Source organism: Typopeltis vanoorti, chromosome 2 (assembly GCF_054136105.1).
Source record: "Typopeltis vanoorti isolate ZY-2024b chromosome 2, IOZ_Tvanoo_1.0, whole genome shotgun sequence".
In the NCBI taxonomy this organism is placed as follows: Eukaryota; Metazoa; Arthropoda; class Arachnida; order Uropygi; family Thelyphonidae; genus Typopeltis; species Typopeltis vanoorti.
The window spans coordinates 28,723,878-28,750,986 of record NC_143550.1 but is presented as its reverse complement, the minus strand read 5'-3'; the positions used below and the strand labels follow the sequence as shown (position 1 = coordinate 28,750,986).

The 27,109-nt window shown below is 37.1% G+C and overlaps 1 protein-coding gene across 1 annotated transcript in view; it reads right to left on the bottom strand.

Annotated features, from left to right (window-relative positions):
* The window catches only part of Pat1 (Protein interacting with APP tail-1), a 265,102-nt gene that overhangs the window by 6,635 nt on the left and 231,358 nt on the right, over window positions 1–27,109 (bottom strand). Inside the window, exon 13 of the mRNA XM_090404192.1 lies at window positions 22,002–22,167. Within this exon, the coding sequence (XP_090260318.1) occupies window positions 22,002–22,167 (166 nt within the window). The remainder of the gene's footprint in view (window positions 1–22,001; window positions 22,168–27,109) is intronic.

Genomic DNA, 27,109 nt, shown 5'->3' with positions numbered 1-27,109 from the left:
TGATGTGAAACGCATGTGAAGTTGCGAAATAATTGTATCCAGTATAACAAAATATACAGTTCTTTTAAAATGTCCTTGTGTATCATCCCCATCTGCTAGCTTTATTCTCTTCGCTTTCGACATTTGGGGTTATACCCAATTCAATTGCAACAAGTGTAGCTTCAGAGAGAACATCTTGCCACTTATTTCTAAAATGTTCAAGTTCTTTCAGAATAGACTCAACATTTGCTGTTGTAATATCAATTGATATGGTAGTAGATTGCAATATTTTATTTCATTCATCAATAGAAGCTAAAATTTTAAACCAAATAGTTGCAAAAAGTATTGCTTTGAAACTCGAAAAATATCGTTTTAGAACAACAGCTTCAGAATGCCCTTCATTTGATAATTTCCCAGTCAAAATTACATCCTCTAAAGCTTTTAAAACACTTGGAAGCTTCAGAGCAACCGGTCTAACCGCATCGATTCTACAACTCCAGCGAGTTTGAGATAGACCATGAAGAGAACAGCCAGTTTTTTCTAATAAAATTTGCCATCTCATTGGGCTTGAGCTAAAAAATGCAAATAAATGCTCCACGTTTCCAAAATATGTTATACTTTCTAAACAACATTTAGCTTCATTTATGCCCACTACATTCAGTGAATGTGCTGTACATGGGGAATAAAGAGAAGTTTCATTTTCTTTTTCAATAAAAGACCGAACACCTTTCATTTTTCCACTCATATTTGCAGCATTGTCATATCCCTGACCTCTGCAGTCTTGTATGTCAATTTCTAGCTGATTGAAGTGTTCTAATAATTTTTTTGCTATTTCTTCTCCAGTTTTATGATAAAAATCAAGAAATTTCCTTTCAAGAATTATCCAATTTTAAGTTAAAGAATCTCTGAAAACATATCATAGTATTAAAACATTTTGTTCGATATGTGACGAATCTGGAATTGAGTCACAAATTATTGAATAATAAATGGACTTCTTTCTTTCGCTTAAAATTTTGTTTAATACAAAATTACTGCAAATGTCAATGAATTCAATTTTGAGTTTGCCATGATAAATAATGGGCCTGAAGTCACTGGCCAGTGTTTTGAGATTCTTTTACCTTTTGTAAATGTTCTTTTAGTATGGGATCATAATGCGCAACTAATTCTAATATCCCCAGAAAGTTCCCATTATGTGAATTACCAATTTGTTGATTAGCACCACAAAATGATAAATTTCTGGATGCTAAAAATAAAATTACATGAAGCAACCTTTTAAGCAATTCATAAAATTTTTTTGTTTCATTAATAACTAAATTTTCCATTTTGTTGTTTACTCCGTTACCAGTTAGAGATCATTCTAATTGCCTCCAGGATAAGTAGCACTCTTTATGAGTTCACGATTTTTCATGATCAGGCAAATGTGTATATAACATTTGCCACTTTTGTTTTAGAGGACAAAACCCTTCAGATTTACTTAAATCGCTGACAAGTTTACTTTTTGTATCATTGCTAAATAATAGGCAGGTAACACAATATAAGGCTTGTTTGCTTGAACTCCAGCGTAACCAGTCTCGAACTAACTGATCATGGCCATTTGATAACTGGGAATAAAGTAAATATGAAGAAAATTTTCTACCTTTACAATCTTTTGGCATTAACTTGACCATATCATTTAACTCATATTCAGATTTTAGTCCTTTAACAATTATTAATTGCCAATTTACATCACTAAAGAAATCTAGCCAAGTACCTGGATCTTCGTAATTTATAACTTCGGTAGCTTCTAAGTTGGTAGTTGCTTCAGCTTCACCTCCAGTTGAAGTAAATTCTGAATATATATATTAAATCGTTGTTACCAACTGCATCGGTTGTAGTGCTGATTGTTGCTTCAATTCCAGGTCCAAGCAACGTTTTTTCTTTATCTTGAAGGTTTAAATTGACCCTGGTGTCTATTTCAGTGTTCACTTCAGAGTTAGCTGCTGCAGGTTCTTTATTACTTTAGTCAGCAGTTAAACTATTAGCACATTGTTTACTTGAAATTTCAATATCTTAGTGTTCTTCCGTCTTCAAATATTTCAGTAGTAAATGCTTGTTTTTTAAATCTTCTTTTGCCTTCTCACAATTCCTTTTCTCCTTTCATTTTTGATTTCCAGATTTATGATGATACATTTCTGTTGGTCAAATTTTTATTATTAAAAATATAATTTTAATAATTAAAAAATCAAATTAATAAGAATACATAATTTCATTTTTTAGTGCACGGCCTACACTATACAGTTGCACACTTTACAAACCATAACAAAACCTTCGTCTATCAAAATAATAACAAGAACGAAGCGTTCTGGCAGTAACTAGCAATTACTAGCTAGTGCCGCCAACTGCAAAACAACCTTGCACGAATGCCTATTGACGTCATCACCTGCTATAACTACAGCGATCCGCGTTGAGAGAATCAGTGTCTTCCGGACACTCACGGCGAGCTAAAGAGCATAGCTGTCCTTGTTTAAAACAAAACACAGTATCATTCTCGATATGCCATTATTATTTATCATTGTTGTATTATTACGAGAATTAAAATCATGCATTATAAACAGAGTTATGTGACACGTCGGGGCCTTTTCGATGCCGGGCCCGTGACATAAGTCTCAGATGTCACCCCCTCTCAGCAGCCCTGCCTACAGTCCCACAGAAGATTGTACTAAGAAAGAAGTGGAGGAATTTTTCAAGCCATTAGAGAAGGCAGATGACAACAAAAAAGGAACAGCTGCTCCTTTTTGAAGATCTAAACAGAAGAGCAGGAAATAATTACCAGTCATACAGAAATGTTTTGGAAAATCTGGAGAAAAGAGCAAAGCTAAATAATGGTAACTGCTAGATTTCTGTTCATGACATGGATTAGTCATTACTAACACCATGTTCTAGCATAAAAAAATGCAAAAATTCCTAAGAGAAGATGTGAGAAATATAAACGTCTCATTGATATGTTATTGTTGATAGCAATATCATCGTACTAGTTCAGGACACAAGAGTTATATACAGAGAACTTGATACTGGAAGTGATCCCCATTTAGTTTTGAGCAGGAAAAAATTGAATATCTTATTGGAAACTGTGTAAGAAAATGTTAAAAAGAATCCTAATTAACCAGCTTTCACAGGTGAACAGTATACAAATACATAACATAAACAGCAGTCAAGAAAAACAAAAAGTTTGAAAACAAGAACCAAAGAACAAAACATTCGAAATTCAGTGGCAAATCCTGAAGAAAACATTGATGGATTCAGCTAGAGCAGCGATTTTCAACTGGTGTGCTGTGAGAGGTCTTCAGGTGTATCACGAGATTTATGAAAAAAAAATTAATCGAAAGAAATAATGTCGCAATTTGTGCATTTATTTATTAGTGTCTGCCTATTTTTTGCCGGATCATCAAAAAAATTAAAAGAATATATTTTTAGTGTGCAGCATTATGGAAAAGGTTGAAAATCACTGAACTAAAGAATGTGATCAGTGGTGAGTTATGAAAATTTTAACAAAGAGCTCGCATTGTCGAGCAAAAAAAAAAACCGCATTTCACACAAAAACTTTTATTAATACAGCTTGTGTACAAATTCCAATCAAAAAGTATGAGAGGACAATCAACCTCTAAAGGCTATAATTTTTAAACAAATATTTCATGATCTAAACATGAAATATTTGCACACAATCAACTGTGTTAATTTATCTTACATAAGAAAAACATTTTTTAACTATCAAAATATAATAAGAATGAAATCTTTTAAAACATTTAATTGACTACTGGTTTTACTATACAATTGGCTGCCAAAAGATAGAAGGGTAAAGATAGCGCATACGCTTATTTTATTTTCAAACTTGGGCACATTCGTCATAGAGGAGTTGAAACAATAATTCCAAATAATCTATAAGCTGCTGAATAGACTAATTTTTGTTAGGTTACCGTATGAGTTTGTCGTTTAATATGTTTCAAAAAAAATTTAAAAAATTAAAATAAATAAAAAAGTAAACAAAAAGAACAAGGGGCTTGCAAATTTGAGAAAAATTTGACAAGGGGCTCGTGCGAACCCCTTATAGCTCACCACTGAATGCGATGATGTTTTCAAACAAAAAAACCCCACAGTGGACTCAAAAAGTTAAAAAGGCAGTCAAAGAAAGGAAGAAAGCGATTCAAAAGTTCAGTACAAGTCCACTTGTGCCCAGAGAATACAGAGAAAAATGTAAGAAAATAAAGCATTCTGTATAACTAGATGAAGTCATGAGAAGAACTTTGGTAAGTACATAGAAAATAAATATTAGGAAGGTAGCAAAACATTATGGGGGCTATTGAAAAGAATGGAGGAAATATTGCAAAAGGAATCAGAGATGATGAAGGTGAGATGAAAACTGAAAATAAAGTTGACTAGAGTAATAATTATTTTGAAAGATTGCTAAATGAAATGAACAGTGACACTGAAGAGGAATGCAATCAAATATTTTCTTGAAAACATCATCACATTCCTCTAGCTCAGTGATTTTCAACCTTTTCCATAATATGGCACCAGTAGACTAATTATTAAAATTCTTGAGGTAAAAACAGCCACCGAAAACCTGAAATGCAGAAAGACAGCCGGAGAAGATGACATTTGATTAGAAATACTCAAATACAGAAATAGAAAAGTCTTACAGTTGCTAAACTGCATAATTATTATTATTTCATGATCTCTCCAAGGATTCCAAAGATTCAGTGAGGGAGGGCCCCTACTCTACAACTACCCATCTCCACCACTTAATCCATCAACTACACTGGATGGCCACTACCACCACTAGTATTTTTTTTGTCTGTAAATTGCATGTGTTCTGAAAGCCGATTTGTCTGTATGCAGGATGAAAAACCCAAGTTTCCAGGAAGAAAAAACCCTGCAACTTCCATATGAAATTGGCTAACTCACCTTCAATTGAAAAAAAAAAAAAAAAAAAAAAAAAAAAAAAATATCAAGGTCTTCTTGTCATGACGAGAATCAAACTTAGGCATTTTCCAATCAAAGGGCACAATGTACTTTCATTCTTCCAATTGCACTACGGAGGTGCTTAAAAAACTGACTGCTGTCAAGAGTGGGATTCAAACCTACTCCCACATTCATGGACCAGAATTCACACTTGTGTTGCATGTGTGCCTTAGACTGCATGGCCATCCTCACATCCAGAAGGCCTGGTTAGAAGTTGGAATTTAATTTGACTGGAGTAGAGTTTTTGTAGTACTCACCTATAAAAAAGGGAAATAAAACTGAATGTGAGAATGATAGATGAATATCTGTACTGAGTATTCCTGGTAAGATTTATGCAAGTAAACTTAAGAAAAGGCTAAGAAAAATTGTGGGAGGAAAGCTTGGAGAAGCTGGGTTCAGGCCGAATAAAGGTTGTCGGGATAAGATTTTCACTGCAAGATGAATAGTTGAGAAGTCATGGGTATATGACAAGGATTTGTTTTTAAGTTGTGCAGATTTGGAAAAAGACATATGTAAAGTTCCAAGAGAATATCCATTCAAAACATTACAATTACATGGTTTAAATGGGATATTATAGCAGGCAATACATTGTCTATATTTGAGTTGCAATTCAGCAATTAGAAATTTAAGGTACAAAGGAATATGGTTTGATATTAAGTCAGGTGTAAGATAAGGTGCACATTATCTCCATTGTTATGCCATCAGCTATGAAAGAAAATGGCATAAACCTGATATCATACTTGAAGATATTAATCTCTGCTCTTTATTGTAGATGTTAACTCCTGAATAAATATGCAGATATATATAAAAAAAAAAAATTTTTTTTTTTTTTTTTTTTTTTTTTTTAATGATGATGATGTATGATGGTATCATTCTACCAAGTAAAAGTGGAAAATAAACTGTAGTTCATATTGATCATTTTGTGTAACAATAAATATAGAGGTATTAGTATTTTGTAAAAGGAATTTATTACTAAATTCCTTTTACAAAATATATAGCAGAATCTTAAATAACAAACTAATGAAATATTCTAAAAACTTTATTCTAGAAGTACAGAATGGATTTAGAAAAGGACGATCATGTATAGACCCAGCCTTTTGCCTAAAATTAATAATAGAGAAAAGAAGAAAATACAATTTAGAAACACATATTGCATTTATTGACTTTGAAAAAGGATTTGACAAAGTTAAAAGAAACATATTATTTAACATATTAAAAGAAAGACAAATACCAAATAATATCCTAAAAGCTATCACAAGTATAAATGAAAATATTCACATACAAATAAGATTAAATCACGGGATATCATATACGAGAGAGATAAACCAAGGGGTCCGACAGGGATGTCCCCTCTCAGCAACTCTTTTTATTATCTACTTAAATGAAATAATAATAAAATGGAATAAAAATTTACATCAAGGAATTAAACTTTCTCCTACAGTTAACTTAAATACTCTCCTCTTTGCCGACGACCAAATAATAATTACAAATTCTGAAGATAACTTACAGAAAGCTATTTTAGATCTAAATGAGATATCCAAAGATTATGGTATGATAATATCAACAGAAAAATCAAAAACTATGGCCTTTAAAGGACAAGATCCAGCAAGAACTAAAATAGTAATAGATAACAAGATCTTAGAAACAGGTGAATTCATTTAACTACCTAGGATGTATGATCACATATGAAAATGAAAAAGATATAAACGTAAAAATTGCAAAATATTTAAAAATAACAGGTGCAATTAACTCTATATTTAAACCAAACCTAGTTCAAAAACAAACCAGGCTAAAAGTATACAATACATTAGCCCTACCAGACTTAATGTATGGAAGCGAAATCTGGACAATAAAACAAAAAGACAAAGATTAACAACAGCAGAAATGAAGTTTATGAGAAAAACTGCAAAGTATATCCTATTTGATCACAAAAGAAACGAAGAAATTATTAAAGAATTAAACCAAGAACCAGTAATAGAAAAAATTAAAAAATAGAAACATAAATGGATGGAACATGTTCAAAGAATGAAAACAGAAAGATTACCAAAAAGCCTTAAAGTACAAGCCATTAGGAAAAAAGAAAACCAGAACGTCTTCTTAAACGATTCAACGATGACTTCTAAGTCCAGAACAGGCCATGCTAGGCCTAAATCCTTGATACGCATGATGATGAACTCCTGAATAAATCCAGTATAAGTCTACAGAATTCCCTGATGAAATTAAATAACTGCTGCAATAAATTTCATATGAATATCAGCAATAAAAAGATAAAGACAATGGAAAATAGACAGAAACATCAAAAACATAAATGAAAAAAGAACGAGAGTGGAAAAATTAGCAAAACAGGTGTTTGGTGTCAAGATGGCAAGAGAAAGATCCAATCCAGAGGAAAGACAAAAGTCTAGATGGAATGACACAGTAAGAGGTGCCCAGAAAATAAAAATATAAGATCTAACAGGACATTAGTAACAATGTAACCTTGTTACTACTAAAATGAATAAGAATGAAAAAAGTGAATAAGAGCATAAGTAGTAAGTAGTACATATTTTTTGCACCACAAATATTAAGTGAATGGAATATGCTACTGGAAAGAGCGATGAGTGTAACATTAGAGAATAAAATGTAACAAAATAGTAAGGCACTGTTCAAGCTAGCACACAGTTAACTGAGAACTATGAAAATTAAATTTTCAGGTATTTTCAAATGAAGAATGTCAAAGTTATCATGTTATGCAGTTGATTTCAATGTTTGCAAAACAGAGTAATCACTAATTTGAGCAAAAAAAATATTTCTTTGTGAAAAAAAAAAAAAAAGAAAAAAAAAAAAGAAAAAGCTTCTTTGTGAAGCTTTCCATGCTGGATGACAGTAGTAATACAACAATAAATAAAGTACATCAAAGTATGGCGATTCTTTATTTATCTAACCCACAGTTAATCAGAAATATAGATCTTGGAATGGGATAACTTAGAAGTGCTTTATGACTAAGAACTGATGTTTTGTGGATGTTGAAATGAGATATTTGCACCTACTAACTTGTAAACAGAACTTGCAATCTCTAAACCACAATCTTTCATGCACATCACATTATGTAAGACAATTTTGTCCTGCCATACATTATCCATTTACTGGGCCAGCTTAGTGTGGGTCCAATAAGTGGATTTATGGAGGCTAGGTTGAAAAGTTTCCCATATCATTACAAATCAATATGCGTCCACTGCATTGCTAGCTTCCTTTATTTCTCAACAGCGAACCAATTTCCAATAACAGTTTATGCCGTGTCACTATGTTATCCATGTTCTCACCTGAATATTCTTTGTACATGAATGGGAAACTTTAATTCAAGCCCAAAACATTTTGCATCATCTGTAAAACAGTTGCATATCACCAGTTATTCACAGCTGTGTACTGTGAATGGTGGAATTTTAACATTTCCTGATATGCTGATACATTGCATTAGATAGCACTGTTGGCACTAAAATTTGAATCAATTTCTGTATCTCAGTGAAAATCTCATAGATTCGTTATTATTGGTTTAATAAATTTATCATTTCGTTAATGATAGTAATTTTGTTGGACTTTTTATATTATTTATTATTATTAACATCTGACAGATGTTAACTGTAGACTAAAATACAGAAATATTATTGAAAAGAAAATGAAAGAGTTTGAGAACAGGAATCAAACCTTGGAGATTCAGTGGCAAACTCTGAAGAAAACATTGATTGATTCTGCCAGAGAGGCATGTGGTGAGGTTGTGTGCAAGGATAAAAAAATCAGAACTCCCTGGTGGACACAGGAAGTTAAAGAGGCGGTGAAGGAAAAGAAGAAAGCATATCAAATGTTCATGGCAAATAAGTCAGCTTGTGCTCTTAGAGAATACAGAGACAAATGTAAGAAAGCTAAACAGTGTGTAAAACTAGCTAAACAAAAGTCATGGGAGGACTTTGGCAAGAATATAGAAAATAAATATCACGAAGGTGGCAAACTATTCCGGAGGTTGTTGAAGAAGCTTAGGAATGGAGGAAAGAGTGCTGTAAAAGGAGTTAGAGATGATAAAGGTGACATGAAAACAGGAGAAAAAGATATCCTTGAGGTATGGAGTAATTACTTTGAAAAACTGCTAAATGAAACAAGCAGTGATGACAGCACAGTGATAAAAAACACTGACCAGGCATGCAGTCAGGAATACATATCCATACTTGAAGTAGAAAAAGCCATCAAAGGCTTGAAATGTGGAAAGGCAGCAGGAGTAGATGATATTCGACCAGAAATGCTGAAGTATGGTGGCATAAAAGTCTTACAGTGGCTGCACTGCATAGTTCAGAAAGCCTGGACAGAGGGACGAATTCCCGGTGATTGGAGTAGAGCTCTCATAGTACGCATATATAAAAAGGGAAATAAAACTGAATGTGAGAATTACAGAGGTATTTCCCTACTGAGTGTTCCTGGCAAGATCTATGCAAGTATACTTGAGAAACGGTTGAGAAGAATTGTGGAAGAAAAGCTTGGTGAAGAACAAGCTGGATTCAGGCCAAATAGAGGCTGTCAGGATCAGATCTTCACTTTACGACAAATAGTCGAGAAATCATGGGAATATAACAAAGATCTGTATTTAAGTTTTGTCGATTTGGAAAAGGCATATGACAAGGTGCCAAGAGAGAAGCTATTCAATACGCTGCAGTTATATGGTGTCAAAGGGGCATTATATCAAGCAATACTTAGTCTTTATTTGAGTTGTAAGTCAGCAGTTAGAATTGAAGGAAGTACAGGAAGATGGTTTAATGTTAAATCTGGTGTGAGACAAGGATGTACATTATCCCCCTCTGTTATTCATTATCTATATGGATCACATTATGAAGGAAAGTGGTATTAAACCTGATATCAAAATTGGAGATGTTAATGTCAGCTATTTGCTTTATGCGGATGATGGTATACTTCTAAATAAATCCGCTACAAGTCTGCAAGATTCTCTGACTAAATTGAATAGCTGTTGTAATAGATATGGTATGAAGGTCAGCAATAAAAAGACAAAGACAATGAAAATAGGCAGAATCATTGAAAATGTCAACTGTGTTGTGAATGGAGAACTTGTGGAACAAGTAAAACATTTCAGCTACTTAGGCATGATTTTTACTGAAGATGGTAAATTAAATATAGAAATAGACAACAGAATCAGCAATGTAATTGACTTCCCACAGTATGGTGGGAAGTCAATTGAATAAATTCATATGGAATAAGAGAGAAATTAGTCGGAACACTAAATTAGCTGTATACAAGACAGTGTTCAAACCAGTTTTAACTTATGGATCTGAGAGCTGGGTCAGAAGTAAAACACTTGACCAAAGACTAGAGACTGCAGATATGAGAGTCCTGAGAAAGATTAGAGGCATGAATAGATGGCATCAATGGCAATATCATATTAAAAATGAGGATATTAGGAAAGAACTTGACATTGTCAGCATCCAGGAATGCATTAGCAGAGCTAATCTCAGGTGGTATGGTCACTTAAATAGAATGGGAGAGGAAAGATTAGCAAAGCAAGTGTTCTCTGCCAGGTTGGCAGGAAAATGACCCAGAGGAAGACCAAGATATATATGGATTGATAAGGTACAAAGTGCCTTAGACGATAGAAATATAAGATCTGATAATGTTGAAGTCTTGACAAGTAACAGACTGATTTGGAGGAAAATTGTAGATAGGAAGTTAGTAATGATGTAATTTTTTCATGTAGTACTTCATATCCTGTACACCCCTTGAGGGTACATGGCAGGAATTTGATGATGATGATTAACATCTGACCTGCATGGAGTCCAAGACTCATCGTGGGAGATACACACTATCACATACAAAGCTCATTCAACAGTGTATTAAACTGATTAAATGTCTCCACATTCAAAACACACTCCGGCAATGCATTCCACTGAACCACTCTCCATGTAAAGAACCTCTCCTCACTCCTCTGCTCATACCCTCCTTATACCGTTTCCAGGGATGGACTCTTGTTCTATTTCCCTCCCCCAACCTATGAAAAATCTCTTCCATGTCAACCTGATGATAACCCATGACTAACTTATATGTCTCAGATATGATGCTGCCCCCCCCTCTTCGTCCTATTCACAAGGCCCTACAATTTACATTCTCTCAATTTGTCCTCATACTCCACATTCCAAAGATCACCGACGACCTTTGTGAATCTTCTCTAGACCCTTTCTAACATATCCTCGTCCCCAAATCTGTACACAATAACCCATATGAGGCCTAATCAAGACCTTATACAATGGCATCATAACCTCTATTTCTGCATGTCAGGGTCCTCCACATCATTGCTATTATCTGATATGATGTCTTCACAACTTATACAATGTGGCCCCTGAATGTTAGCTCCTTGTCCACTACAACTCCTAGATCTTTCAACTCCACTACTCGCTTTAAAGTTTCCCCACAAAGAGTATACTTTGCCCCCCATTACTGCTTACCATATTTCAAAACCTTAAACTTTGAGGCATTGAACTGACAGTTCCACTTACCTGCCCATTGATGCAATCCATTCAAGTACTCATCCAATGACATAACATGCATTTGCCTCTGCATTGCTCTCCCCAGTTTTGCATCATCTGCAAACAGCTGCATATCTCTAGTTAAACCCATCCCAATATCATTAACATACAACTGAACAACAATGGTCCCAAAACCGACTCCTGCAGTACACCACTAGTAACATTCCTGTTTTGGGATACTGCACCACCATATACAACTTTCTGATACCTATCTGACAGCCAGTCACTGATCCAACTCAGAAGCCTGTTATCCAATCTCATCCATCTCAATTTATTTAACAGCTTGTCATGTGGCAGTCTATCAAAAGCTTTTATAAAATCCAAGTATACTACTGTATATGCAACTCCCTTGTCCCAGAAATTTTTCAACTTGTTATAGTACATAAGTTAATAAAACATGATCTCCCTTTAACAAACCCATGCCGATAACAACAGAGAATACTGCTGTTATGAACCCATTTCTGTATCCTACTTCTTACCAGTACCTTCACCACAACTCCAGATATACAGAATGACCTATAATTTGAAGCTACAGCCTTATCATCACCTTTATGCAGTGGAACAATTTTACATTTTTTTTTGGAAATTATGGAGACAACTACCGTGTTTGAATAAAAACTTTAGTTTACTATTACTAAAATTTTACAATTCGACGTTTCGACCTTTATGTCAAGGTCATCTTCTGGAGCGTACAAATATACACAAGAAATAAGCTATACTACAATCATACTGGTTCGTTAAAGACACTGACTAACTGCTACCACAATTGTTGGCCTGACCTCTGGTGGAAAAAAAAAAAAAAAAAATATATATATATATATATATATATATACATCAACGCTAGAGTCCTATTATATGTGTTGTCTACTATATACATATATTAACATCATTCCAGCCAGTTTGAGTGGAATGGTTTCTAATACTAGTGGATTGGCTAAAGTCCTGACTTATGTTGAATCTTTCATATTAGGTTGGCTGAATGTGTGCAATCCAGATCCTTGGAATTTTCATATCATCTTTATTGTTGATATTTGGGTGGTTTATCAGGATTTCGCAGGATTCTTTAAATTTTCTTTCGTACCATGTTTTTGTGTGGTGTAAGGAGCAGGTGCTTTTCCAGTTGATTTGGTGTAAGGTGTTAAGTGCATGGTCTGAGAGGCCTGCTTCACCATAATGGTTATATTTAATGTGTCTAATGTGTTCTTTCTTGCGTATAGGGATTGTCCGTCCTGTTTCACCAATGATAACCCTTTAATGTATGGGATGGCTATAGTTTTACTGTAATCTAGATTCGTTTTTGTTGTGGTTTTATAGAGTATTTTATTGACAGTATTTTTGTTATAGCCATTGTTTATGAATGTGTCACTAATGATTTTTAGTTCTTGTTTCAGGGCTTGCTGGTTAGAGCAAATAGTTGTGGCTCTGTTTTTAAGGGTGTTTATGACTCCATATTTTTGTGCTGGGTGGTGGTATGAATTCGCATGTATGTATTGGCCCGTGTGTGTCGGTTTTCGGTAGACCGTGAAGGATAGACTGCCTGAAGGAAGACGTGTAAATAGTGTGTCTAGGAACGGGAGCGAATTTTGGTTTTCGATTTCGATGGTAAATTGTATGCGTTCGTGTTGTTTGTTTAGGTGGCTGAGGAATGTGTTTAGCGTTTGTCGCCCGTGCGGCCAGATCGCGAACACGTCGTCAACGTATCTGAGCCAGATTGTCGGTCGAAGCGTGGCGGAATCAAGAGCCCTTTGCTCAAAGGTTTCCATGTAGAAGTTCGCGATTGGGGGGGGATAATGGTGAGCCCATGGCTGTACCTTCCTTTTGTAGGTAGAATTTGTTTTGCCACACAAAGTAACCGGACTTTAGTGCGTGGGCAAAGAGGGCCGTAATGTTGGGCGGAAATTTGTTCTGTAGTAGGAGAATTGTGTCATTGATGGGGACATTAGTGAAAAGGGCAGAAACGTCAAAACTGACTAATAAGTCGTCTTTGTCGAGTGTTATGGTGGGGGGGGGGGGGGGTGGGGGGGGGGGGGGGTGGGGGGGGGGGGGGGTGGGGGGGGGGGGGGGTGGGGGGGGGGGGGGGTGGGGGGGGGGGGGGGTGGGGGGGGGGGGGGGTGGGGGGGGGGGGGGGTGGGGGGGGGGGGGGGTGGGGGGGGGGGGGGGTGGGGGGGGGGGGGGGTGGGGGGGGGGGGGGGTGGGGGGGGGGGGGGGTGGGGGGGGGGGGGGGTGGGGGGGGGGGGGGGTGGGGGGGGGGGGGGGTGGGGGGGGGGGGGGGTGGGGGGGGGGGGGGGTGGGGGGGGGGGGGGGTGGGGGGGGGGGGGGGTGGGGGGGGGGGGGGGTGGGGGGGGGGGGGGGTGGGGGGGGGGGGGGGTGGGGGGGGGGGGGGGTGGGGGGGGGGGGGGGTGGGGGGGGGGGGGGGTGGGGGGGGGGGGGGGTGGGGGGGGGGGGGGGTGGGGGGGGGGGGGGGTGGGGGGGGGGGGGGGTGGGGGGGGGGGGGGGTATTTTGACAACATCACGTTGCCATTATCACAGGAACTTAAATACAAGACACGTGCATGCAAGCACAACAACACAGTAAATGAGGAATGAAGCAGGAAGCTATTCTTTCTCCTAAAAGTCCTGATGGTGCCCCCTAGCCAGCAGTGTTGTTATTCTTGGCTGACTGGGATGAAGCTCTTCTGATGTAGGTTTCCCAAATTTAGGGCAGTCTCATGCAACCAAATTTGTTGAGATTTGGATTGTTTCTTAGGGCTGAGGCCGATTCTATGAATAGCCTTTCGTATTTGAATTTACTACGGTGTATTATCGTGGCATTCTTCCACCGTATTCTATGGTGGGTATCCAGCATATGGTCTGCAAGACCAGAGTGGCTGTATTAGTGAAACCGGATATAGTCCTTGTGTTCTGAAATTCTGATATTAGCTGTCCTGCCTGTTTGGCCAAAGTAGGACAGCTTACAGCTGCAAAGAACTTGTTATACACCAGGTAGGTGTAGGGGGGGGGGGGAGGTTGGTCTTTAGTGGAGCGGATAAGGGATGCCAATTTTTTTATAAGGTCTGTAACAAGAAGTTAAGTCATATTTTTTTAGGATTTTTGTAATTTTTTCCAAGGTGCCCCGGATATAGGGAATGGTGATGGATTTAGAGTAATCCATGTTGTGAACGGGGGTTGTGGTTTATTGGTTTCAATATCTTATGAATTTTTTTTTTTTTTTTTTTTTTTTTTTTGGGGGGGGATAGCCATTGGCTAAGAAAGTGTTGAGAATGTGGTTTAGTTCTGTGGTTAGGGCATTGTCATTTGAACAGATAAGTTTAGCCCTGTTGTGTAGTGTCTTAATGACTCCATATTGTAGTGAGGAGTAGGTGTGGGGGGGGGGTTGTTGGTGAATGCATCTGCCTGTATGGGTAGGTTTTCTATAAACTGAGAAAACCAAGGTTCCATCAGGCTGGAGGGCGATTCGTGTGTCTAAGAAAGGAAGGCAGTTGTTTTTTTCCTTCTTCCAGGGTGAACTTGATTCTGGGGTGTTGGTTGTTTAAGTGTGTTAGGAAGGAGAGGAATGCATCGGAGACATGTGGCCAAATAGCGAACACATCATCAACATAGCGAAGCTATATAGTTGGTTTTTGTGGGGCAGAGTTTAAGTCTCCATATCAAAGTTGGCCAAGGGTGGGGAGAGTGGAGAACCCATGGCTGTCCCCTCTATTTGTTTGCAGAATTTTCCTTGCCAAACAAAATAGCCCGAGTTCATTGTGAACTGAAATAGGGCTGTGATATCGGGAGGAAATTTAGCTTGGATTAGCTCTAAGGATACTTTGAGTGGGGCATTTGTGAATAGGGAAGAGACATCAAAACTGACCATTACGTCAGTGTGTTTGAGTGTAAGGTTTTCTATGCTGGCTTTGAAGTGGGCTGAGTTTTTTATGTGTGAAGGTGTGCTGCCAGCATACTGTGCGAGGGGTTTGGCCAAATGTTTAGGTAGTTTGTATGTGGAGGAATCAATGCCATCCACAATGGGACATAATGGCACATTTTCTTTATGTATTTTTGGGATTCCATATATATGGGGGGGGGGGGGGGTATGGAGTTAAATGGTTTTAATTTGTTAGTGACTTCTACAGGCCAAGAAGTGACCTTCTTAAGAAGCCTGTGGAATTTTCTAATTTGCGAGTTGGAGGAATTGTACTCGATAGGGAGATAAGTAGCCCAATCTAACAATAGAGCATTCAGCTTCCCTGTGTTATCCTTTTGGTTAAGCAATACTGTGGCATTCCCTTTATCTGCTTTGGTGATTATTATTTCCTTGTTTTTCTTTAATTCTTGCAGAGATTTAATTTCCTTATTGGGCATGTTGGTTTTTGGTGGTTTCGCTTTGGTCAGAACACAAGCCACATCCAGTCTAATATCGTTGGCAACGTGGTTTGGAAGGTTCATTAAGACACTACACAACAGGGCTAAACTTATCAGTTCAAATGACAATGCCCTAGCCACAGAACTAAACCACATTCTCAACACTTTCTTTCTACCCCCCCCCAAATCCAAAAGATATTGAAACCAATAAACTACAAACCCCCTTCACAACACGGATTACTCTAAATCCATCACCATTCCCTATATCCATGGCACCTTGGAAAAAATTACAAAAATCCTAATAAAACATGACTTAACTTCTTGTTACAGACTTTATAAAAAATTGGCATCCCTTATCTGCTCCATTAAAGACCCCCCCCCCCAGACCTACCTGGTGTATACCAAGTCCCTTGCAGCTGTAAGCTGTCTTACTTTGACCAAATAGGCAGGACAGCTAATATCAGAATTTCAGAACACAAGGACTACATCCAGCTTCACCAATACAGCCACTCTGGTCTTGCAGACCATGCGCTGGATACCCGCCATAGAATACGGTGGAAGAAAGCCATGATAATACACCGTAATAAATTCAAATACGAAAGGCTATTCATGGAATCAGCCTCAACCCTAAGAAGCAATCCAAACCTCAACAAATTTGGTTGCATGAGACTGCCCCAAACACAACATTGCCAAAATATTGGAAGTGTATTAAAATTTATTTTAATGTATATTCTATTGTACGTTGTAATTTCCTTAAGCGATTTAGTAACAACAAGGTAAGTCAGTTAATATCTAAGAAAATAGAGGTAATATGGTATGGTGACTCGATTTTCAAATTTGTGCTTGCCAAGGGAGTCACCACTTCTAGCTTCCCTGGAGCGAAAATTTAAAATATGGCAAATGTAATTGAAAACCAAAAAAGAAATGTAAAAGAAATGGTAGTGCTGGTATATACTAATAATTTAAGTTGTGACAAACACAGTATGAGAGAAGATATGAAAGGTCTGTTGGAAGAAGCGAAAAAGAAATGTGAAAGAGTAAAAATTGTAGGATTACTACCTAGATATGATAGTACTGAGTTAAGAGGGAGTGCGATGATAGCAAATGATTTCACATGCAGGCTATGTAGAAGATATGGATGAGTGTTTTTAGATGTGTGGGGTATGTTTGACAGAAGAAACTATTTGTATAATAAATTTAGTTTAATCCTTTATCCAAGTAAGCAAACAAAGTTTGCACCTGAATTATCTTCAGGACTGAAGCAATTTGTGGTAAAGGCAGATTAAGCTCTCATCACTTGTCTTAGTATCTCCCATAATGCAAAGCATATCTCCTTGCAGACATGTATAATGCTATGCATTAAGAGAAGGGCCACTACCCACACCGGTTTCAACCTTTGTTGAGGTCTCGTCAGTGGGAGCCAGACTCAGAAGTGGTGATACCAAGGTGGAAGCAATGGAGAAATCATATTTACCTATACGAGTTGCTAAAAGGTGTCTCACCTTATTATTAAAATACTCTGGATTTAGAGAAAGATGTTGGAAGTTTTTTTTGCACTTGGTTAGAGTATAATAAGTTTAGTTTAATCCTTTATCCAAGTGTAATCAAAGTTTGTGCCTGAAGTATCATCAGGACTGAGGCAACTCATGGTAAAGGTGGGCCAAGCTCTCATCACTCCTTGTCTTAGTATCTCCCATAATGCAAAGCACATCTCCTTACAGACATATATAATGCTATGCATTAAGGGAAGGGCCATTACCCAGACCGGTTTCGACCTTTGTTGAATGTTCAAGTACAGCTCAAACTCCAAAAACTCAGCGTTGTTCCCCTCAGTAACAGGCTCACCCTGCCACTGAGAAGAACTCAAAGAACCGGTTGGCTCTACACTGTGGCAAGCTCACCCCACCACCGAGCAGAGCCGCTCATTTGCTCATATCTCATCCGAGGGGTAACAGCAACAGCCATACCTCAGTTAACTTCACGGGCTACAGCATTGCCATTCATTACCCCCCCACTCAGGACCTGGGCGAGAGCAACAGCCGAGCCTCAGTAAAAACTTCATGGGCTACAGCATTGTCATTCATCAGCCAAGCTTCCAACCGGTTTCGACCTTTGCTGAGGTCTCGTCAATGGGAGCCAGACCTAGAGGTGGTGACACAAAGGTGGAAGCAACGGAGAAGTCATATTTACCTATACGAGTTACCAAAAGGTGTCTCACCTTATTATTAAGTTTTTTTTTGCACCTGAAGTATCTTGTATAAGAATGATGGCCTGTACTTGAATTCATCTGGCATCAGAAACCTGGAGAAATTACTTCTTGGTATGTGACCCACTGGAGAGTCAGGGAAACTAGATCATCAAGGGAGGAATGGGAAAAATGTGTGTGAAAGTTCAGCTATGGTATACAAACGTGATAAAGATATGAATCCTTTGAACATGGTTATGTATGTGGCAAAGGAGTAGAAAATGTGCTTTGGGTTCAGACCTTTTAAGTATGTTTGGGGAGGGAAAAGAGAAAATTCTAGAACAAGACCAAATAGATTGCATATCTAATTATAATGTTATGTCTGTACACAAATGCCAGGAGCATTAGAAACAAAGGGGTTGAGTTTGTTGCTTTATTGAATATGATGTGGCCTAAGATTGTTGGCATTAGTGAAACCTGGCTATCAGAATCAGATATGGTAAGTGGGATTGATTTTAACGGATATACTATTTTTTAGGAATGACAGAAGAGATAGGAGAGGAGGAGGAGTGCTACTAATGATATCAGATGACTTAAGTCCACTTAGGGTAGAAATACAAGAAAACGATGGTAACAATGTTCCATGTAGCGATGAGTTTGAGTATCTGATATGAAGTGGAGGTTAACAGAATGAAATATATGGTGAGGTGTTGCTACAGACCTGGCAGCTCAATTGTAGGGGACGAAGAAATACATTGCCAATTTAGCCTTATGGGTACTAAGCGAATGATCATAATGGGCAACTTTAATTTTCCAAACACTGACTGGGTAGAAGAGAAATCTCATGATAAGAAAGAACAAGAATTTATTGAATTGTTGCGAGACAACTTTCTCAAGCAGCATGTGAAAGAAGGAACTCGAGGTCAAAGAGTGTTGGATTTGCTCATAGTGTCAGGAGGGATCTGTCAAGAATATGGCTATTTTACCACCAATTGGTAGCAGTGATCACCGTGTTCTTTCTTGGAAAGTATCTACTTGTATTGAAGCTCTGATTAAAACAGGCTACATGCTGAACTGCAAAGCTGGAAATTATGATCAACTTAGAAGAATACTATCTTTGGTCCCATGGTATCAGTTACTGAATGGAAAAAATGTCAGCAATGCATGGGAATCTTTGAAAAAGTGCTTGAATGAGGCAGTATCTCAATGTATCTCTAGTGTTCGAAGAATAAATAGGTTGGGAGTAAAATGGATGTGCAGCCTTATTAAGCAAGAGATCCACGAGAAAAAGATGAAGTGGAAAGAACAGCGTGAGAATAAGGGTGAGAGGAGTTATAAAATATATAAAGCTCAGATCAGAAAAGTAACAAGTATTGTGAGAAAAGCTAAAACGGAGTATGAAAAGGAACTGACCATGCATAACGATAAAATTCTTTTGGCCATCCAAAAGAATTTCATCGTTATGCCACAAGCAAAAGAAAGAATGAATGTGGAAGAATAACTTTACTGAATGCAGATGGTACATGAGTGTCGGAAGCTAAGGAGATTGTTCAGTTAATGAGTGCTCACTTTGCTAAGATATATCAACCAGGTGTATGTAGCATGGTGCACAGTGCTACTGCTATGTTGGATGAAGAGTTAGAGGTTCATGAAAATGAGGTTGAAGAGTTCTTGCATAACCTGGATAAGAATTTGTCAATAGGGACAGATGGAATATCAGCCCATTTGCTAAAGAAATGTTCAGCTGAATTGGCTAGGCCTTTCACACATTTGTATAATATGAGTCTCAGCTCAGGAATGAACCACAAGAATGGAGAGTCTCAGCTCAGGAATGAACCACAAGAATGGAAGGAATGTATGATAGTTCCATTGTACAAGGGAGGTGCCAAACTGATGTGTCTAACTACTGGCCTATTAGTATCTCTGGTGTGGTAGTGAAGATTTTAGAGAAGCTGGTAAGAACCAGTGGCAGCTCATAGATAAATTGTATGCAGTTAGACTCACTGATATTCGTTTACGCTTGTCGTTGCATGTTACAGGTGATTCTGACACTGCTCATTTGGGCAGTGTCACTTACAGAAAAATTGTATGCATGCACGCGTTATTTCTGTGAGATACAAAACTTTTATTATTGGTGTTTGTTCGTGGTGAGGGTGAAATATTATTCATAAAGCAATTTTTTAATATGTAAATTTATTTATTAATAAATTGGTTACTGATTAGGAAAATAAGAATTTTTATTTTTCATTTTGTATCTGCAGCACTCCCACTTAAAATTTTCACTGGCTGCCACTGGTAAGAACTTGCATACAGAAATGGCTAGACAAGCATTCTGTATTCTGCAGAGAACAGCATGGGTTTACTAAAGAAAGGTCACGTTTTAGCAATTTGCTCATATTTTATAACAATGTTACAGCCGAATTGGATAAAGGGAATGGATACACTATGATAATGTTGGATTTTTCTAAGGCATTTGATAGGATACCACATGATAGGCTGTTGCGTAAGCTGGAGAATATAGGATTGGAATATAATCTATTGACTTGGATCAGGGGATGGTTGACAGACAGATATCACAAAGTGGTATACAGTGGGTGTGAATCTGCCAGATTTGAGGCAACCAGTGATGTACCTCAGGGTCAGTCCTTGGACCATTATTGTTCAATCTATACATTAATAACATCAAGCAAGGTCTATCATCAGATTTGCAATTGTTTGCTGATGATGTGAAGATAGGCAGGGCAATCAGGGATGCTACTGATATTCAACAATTACAAAATGATTTGAATAGACTGGAAATCTAGGCAAAAAAAAAAAAAAAATGGCTGTCAGTTTAACGTTAGTAAGTGTAAAGTAATGCACTTTGGCATGATTAGAGTTCCAGCAGCATATTATATTAGTAGGGTTATGCTACAAGAAACTGAAGAGGCAAGGGATCTTGGTGTATTGGTGGATAAGAATTTAAAGCTCAAAGGTCACATAGCAAAAGTTGCAAATACAACTCAGAGGATAATTGCTATGTTGAAGTGAACCTTGACATGTAAGGGTAAGGAAGTAATTTTGCCTCTTTATAAGGCTTTGATAAGACCACACCTGGATTACTGTGCACAGATTTGGTCTTCTGAGTTCCAAATCTGTGCATTATATTTGGATTATGGGATTTAGATTATGAGGACAGACTGCGAGTATGTGGATTGCAGACTCTGGTTAACAGGAGAAAGAGGGATGATATGATAGAGGTCTATCATATCATCATATAATGGGTGTTATGGCATTTCAAATGATGAAATTTTTCGTTATATGGAAGGCAGGGAGAGAACACTGAGGCATCCATGGAAGTTAAGGTTACTCTCAGTCAAGAAAGGGGCAAAAGACTTGCAACTTCGTTTCAAGATCAATTGCTCGCCTCTTTTTATGTGATTCTTCACTAGCTTTTTTGATTAGGCATGTAGGGGGGGGGGCCATGTTGCACAAAATATCGCAAAATATTTAATGATAAACACATAAATAACCTATTTCTCAAACATAAAATCAACAGAGGAACTGTTGAAGAAGTGCTGAATGCCGACTGAACTTGCTGTTGTTGCTGCGCATGATGCATTGTTGCTAAATAGAAACCTTATTACTTTATGCTCTCTTGCATCTTGTTTGAAAGTATAGTCGAAAATGTTATTTATTCCCTTATGGAATCATGGACGTATCTTTGAATGGATGTAAGTCGAGGGATGACAAGTCTAAATTTGTATAGTCTATAAATACTGTCAAGTTTCATAAAAGAAATTTTTTTGTTGTTTAATAGAAAACAAATTTCTATATTTTGAAATTTAAATTTAAACTATTTTGTAAAATCTCTAAAATTCTGAAAATTATAATCAAAATTCAAATAAAATTACACATTTAATAGAAAATAAAATAACGTGTATTCAAAAATAATTCACCTATACTTATTGAGCGTAGATACAGCTGTTCTGCCTTGTCAAAAAGTAACATATCATAATTATACAGTGAAGCAAGATGTCCAACAGACAATGCTACTTCATAATCTTCTGGACCTAAGAGTTGCTCTTTGATATGAATTGCTTTTAGATGCATCTGCTCGGCTTCCTAGAGTTTAAACATACTGTTAATAAATAAATCTTATTTATGGATAGAGGATTAAAATAAATTATGTTTTATATTACAAACATTTATTAGGCACGGTGTTTATTTCTGGCAACAAAAAGTAATTTTGAAGAAGCGCTTAAGTTTAGGATTTTTGTAAAGTCAAATCTATGAATTATCATTATAGTACTCAAGTGCCGAGAAAACTGTCTTGGCACTTGCACATTTCATGAGTCAGAATTAAAAAAAAAAAAAAAATACCCACACACATGGATTGAAAAAAATTTGTGCTGGCTCACTAGTCAGATTTCAAGGTATACCCTACCACAGTCACCTGATATACCATAGACATGTGTTTATCCCAGATCTGGCCAATGTATTTTTGTTAATGCTATGGTTGTTGAAAGTTTTTCACTTGATTATACTATAATTTAAAGATGCAAAGAAATTATATTCTTGGTTTCATCCTTTATTCAAGTGTGGTGAACAATTGCAGTACAACTTGCAAGAAAAAGTATCTTGCCGTACAACTGAGTGCTCTCTAAAGAAAAACTGATAAAACTTATTCTATTTTCCCATTGGTCATATTCCATTATGACAAAATCAATGATAATCGACAAACAAAACAGGCATTTTCAATGACCAAATTCCCCAACAGTGCAGTAAGGTAAACATACAAAAAACTACTTGTCACATAAATTATATAACAGAATCAGCATTTCGTAAAAAACTCACGATTAAACTAAAACTTCTGATTTTTTTAAAATCTATCAACTAAAAATTCTCACTTGTCAGAGACAAGTGCATTTTTCAAGCCCTATATATGTGTGCAAATCAGAACCACAAACATTCTCAGAATCATAAGGTGCATTTTTTTTCTTGCCTATTTATACTTTTTCTCTAGAACTAATAAAAAAAACAGTTTCCAACAGGGAAAAAACTGGCAAAATCATGCCTAATTCACAAAAAAATTATCACAGGAATGAAGACCTCCAAATTCCTCACTACATTCAAAATTCTCATCCAATATATAACTTAGTTTTCCAACAACTGTGCAAAATGATGGTTCAAGAAATTGGTAATTTTTTCTTGAACTAAGTCAAATGACTTGGGACAAAAACCCTTGCTTCATTCAAAGCCTACACAAAAACAAGCAACAGTTGCAGAAACAACTATCAACAGGTTAACATCAGACTCTCGAGGAACAAAATGCAGAAAACGTACCGTTAAACAAATAGAGTCATTCTTTCTTTCCTTGCAAAAGGCTACTAGGAGCAAGGTCTATCCATTTGTGCCTCCATTCTTATTTCCCATCCAAATGTCACTATTGTTACAACACCTACACACAAAGTCGATCTACTGGTCTCAATGTCCTTGCTTCCAACTCTGGCAAAGACAATCAAGAAAAATCACCTCCAACCATACTAGAAACAGTGTACTTTGTGGCTCCTGTTGCAAGACAGAAAGACATCAAAAGAACTCTGAATAACATAGACATAAAATAAAAGTTTCTACTCCACAGCCAGAAAGCAGAGCTTTCCCAAGGAAAGGTAAATGCATGCCATCAAACAACTGACTCAGTACACTCATCTTTCTACAATAATTGAAAAGGGTTAATAACAAGAAACTTCTTCTGCCTAGATAGCAATTAACCCATGGGCCTTCATGCCCACCAGTTAACTGATGTCTAATGGTATTGATTCTGACACTAGATTCACAAATCTCCTAGACTATATTACTTAACTCCTTAACACAAATCATGGAAATGTTTTTGTAGAATCTAATGTATTGTTTGGTGTGAAGTTGAGATCAATAGAATAGTATATCTAATAGGATGTTTTTATAGGCCAGGAAATGTGGAGAGTATTGACTGTGAAATGTTTAGACAAATTAGTTGAGCAAGTAAAAGGAAGATGATCCTAATGGGAGATTTTAATTATAGGAATGTGGATTGGAAAGAAGATATAGTGTATAGTAACAAGGGGAGTGAATTTGTTGAGTTTCTGCAGAATAACTATCTTAAGTAGCATGTGATGGAAGCAACACGAGATTTATTGGTGTTAGATTGGTGATATCCTCACAGGATGTGGCTGTGAATGAAGTATCAATACTGCCACCTGTTGATGAAAGTGATCATGAGGTATTGGTTTGGAAGGCAGTTAAACAGGAAAAAGTAGTTATTAAGAAGGTTTATATGTGGAACTATAAGGTGGGTGATTATCAGAACTCTGTAGTCAACTAGCATCAATACTTTGGGTTGATGAATTGTGTAGAAAAGATGTTGATGGTGCATGGGAAATGATAATGCATCCAACACAAACAATGCATAACTGCATACCAAGGGTGAAGCAAATAAATAGAGTAGGTGTTAGATGGATGAATGGTGATATCAAGCACACTGCGTTACAGAAGAAGTTATGGACGAAGTACAAGACAGCAGTGAACAGATTCATGAAGAATATAAAGTGCCGGCCAGAAAAGGGACAAGCATGGTTAAAAATGAAGGAGATTGGCCAGTCAGGTCAAAGCTAATCCAAGGGAATTTTCTTACTATGTAGCAAGCAACGGGAAAAATAATTATGGAAGGTTGATGCTGGTGGATAGTTATGGTAGCAGAGTAACAATAGCAAACGATACAGTGGAATTACTTAACAAAACACATCATCAGTGTATATCATGGTGATATGAAAGATGCTGTGCAATATGTAGAAAGAAGGAAAGAAGTGGGAGAATTAAAGACAAAAGAATCAGAGATGTATCAAGTGTTGCCTGGGTTAAATGTTGATAAGGCTGTGGGAATGGATGACATAAGAGTGTACAAGAGTTAGCCATGCCCTTGTCATGGTTATTTAATGAGAGAGTCTTGCAATGGGTAAGATTCCTAAGGTGAGGAAAAAAAGCAAAATAATATCTCTTCACAAGCATGGTTTGAGAATAGAAGTTTCCAATTATAGACCAGTTTGCAGATATACAGACTGGTCTATAATTGTACAATTGTAAACTTCTATTCTCAACCCATTCTTGTGGAGAGGTATTATTTTGCCTTTGTGAAAGTGTTGGAAAAATTGGTTAGAATAAAATACAGGATTCAGTTGATGAACATAAGATTCTCAATGATGGTCAGCATAGGTTTATGAAGGGCAGGTCTTGTTTTAGCAAACTGCTTATGTGTTATGATAAAGGGATGAATGTGTTGGATAAGGGAGAATCATATACAGTGATATTCTTTGACTTTGCAAATGCTTGCAATAGATTACCATATGATAAGTTGATGTACAAGCTGCAGAGGATAGTAATAGATAGTACATTGGTTAGATGGATTGAAGATTGGCTCTGAACAATATCAGCATGTTGTTTACGATGGAGCTGTGTCTGAGAAAAGGAAGGTGACTAGTGGCGTGCCTCATAGTTCTGTTCTTGAGCACCTGCTTTTTAACTTGTTTGTTAATGATATTTCATGTGGATTGACTGAGGATCTTCAAATGTTTGCTGATGATGCAAAGTTAGAATTATCAGGAGTAATGCTGATGTTAATTCTCTACAGGAAGATTTGAATAGAGTTTTCGCTTGGACAAGTGAGTGGGATTACAGTTTTAATGTTAATAAATGCAAGGTGTTATTATTATTATTATTCAGCATCCATGGAGTCAAAAGACTCAACGTGGGAGGTCCTTCCTAAGAAACACAGAGTCTATCAAGACTAATCGTGGGAGGTCCCTCCTAGGAAACACAAAGTCTATTATACCACTCCTTAAACTCACTGACCGTTCTCGCTCTCACCACTCTATCAGGCAATGCATGGTAGAGCTGTACTTCAGGAAGTGGATGAAATTCAGGATCTTCAAGTGATGGTAGACAGTGTACTGAAGTTCTGAGGGCACATTGCACATAATGCAAAGACTACACATTGCATTATTGCTATGATAAAAAATACATTGACATGTAGGGATAAGGAGGTGGTGGTGGTGTATCTACATAAGGCATTGGTCAGAGTCAGACCACATATGGACTATTGTGCTCATATTTGGTCACTTGGTTTTCATTGTAATGTGGAAACACTAGAGAGGGTCTAAATATGAATAACTAAAGTGATACCAGGACTCTGGAGTGTTGGTTATGAAGAATGTGGATTACAGAGGGTGGTGGAGGAGGAAAAGAGGAGATATGATAAAGACCCTCAAGTTAGTTAAGGAATTCTATCGGATTAATTCAGAAAACATTATAAAACGAGTAGATGGGAAGAACGAAAAGCCATCCATGGAAGTTGTATAGAAATGTGGTGAAGAAGGAAGTGAGAAGTAGATTTTTTACATGGAGAGTTGTCAGTGAGTGGAATGCATTGCCCGAGTATGTTGTGAGTGCAGGTAATGTAAATAACTTCAAAGCTCATTATGACAGACATGTTGCTGGTTGAGTGGGCCCCCCACAATTAGTCGGTTGACTCCATGGAGGTTATCAAATAATAATATGTTTCCCATGGAATACAATCCACAGATCATCAAACTAAATGTAAACAAGTTCCTTCACCCATATTATATGTTATTCAGCCTCTTGTGTATGGGAATATCATAAAAATATCTGGCTGACAATGGGTAAGTAGCTGCAGATTGCTAGCTAGCATCTCATCAGTGGGATCAGTTACATTTGGAATAATGTAGAACACTAAGCTACTAATCAGTAGCCAGATAAAATGCTATTTGTTGTATAATTATGAACAATTGGTTATGCTGTGCTCGACAGTTTCAGATAATTTAATTAGCTTGAAACAATTTACTACTATAAAAAAAAAAGAAGCATAATGGAAACAATCCAAGAATTATGCAGAGGTGTATATGTTTGTTTATACATTTTTTTTTTTTGTTGTCTTCAGGAAGAAAAATATAATTCACACAGATGAAAAAAAATCAGTGAGGGAGGAAGGAAGGGAGGAATGAACGGGCAGTCA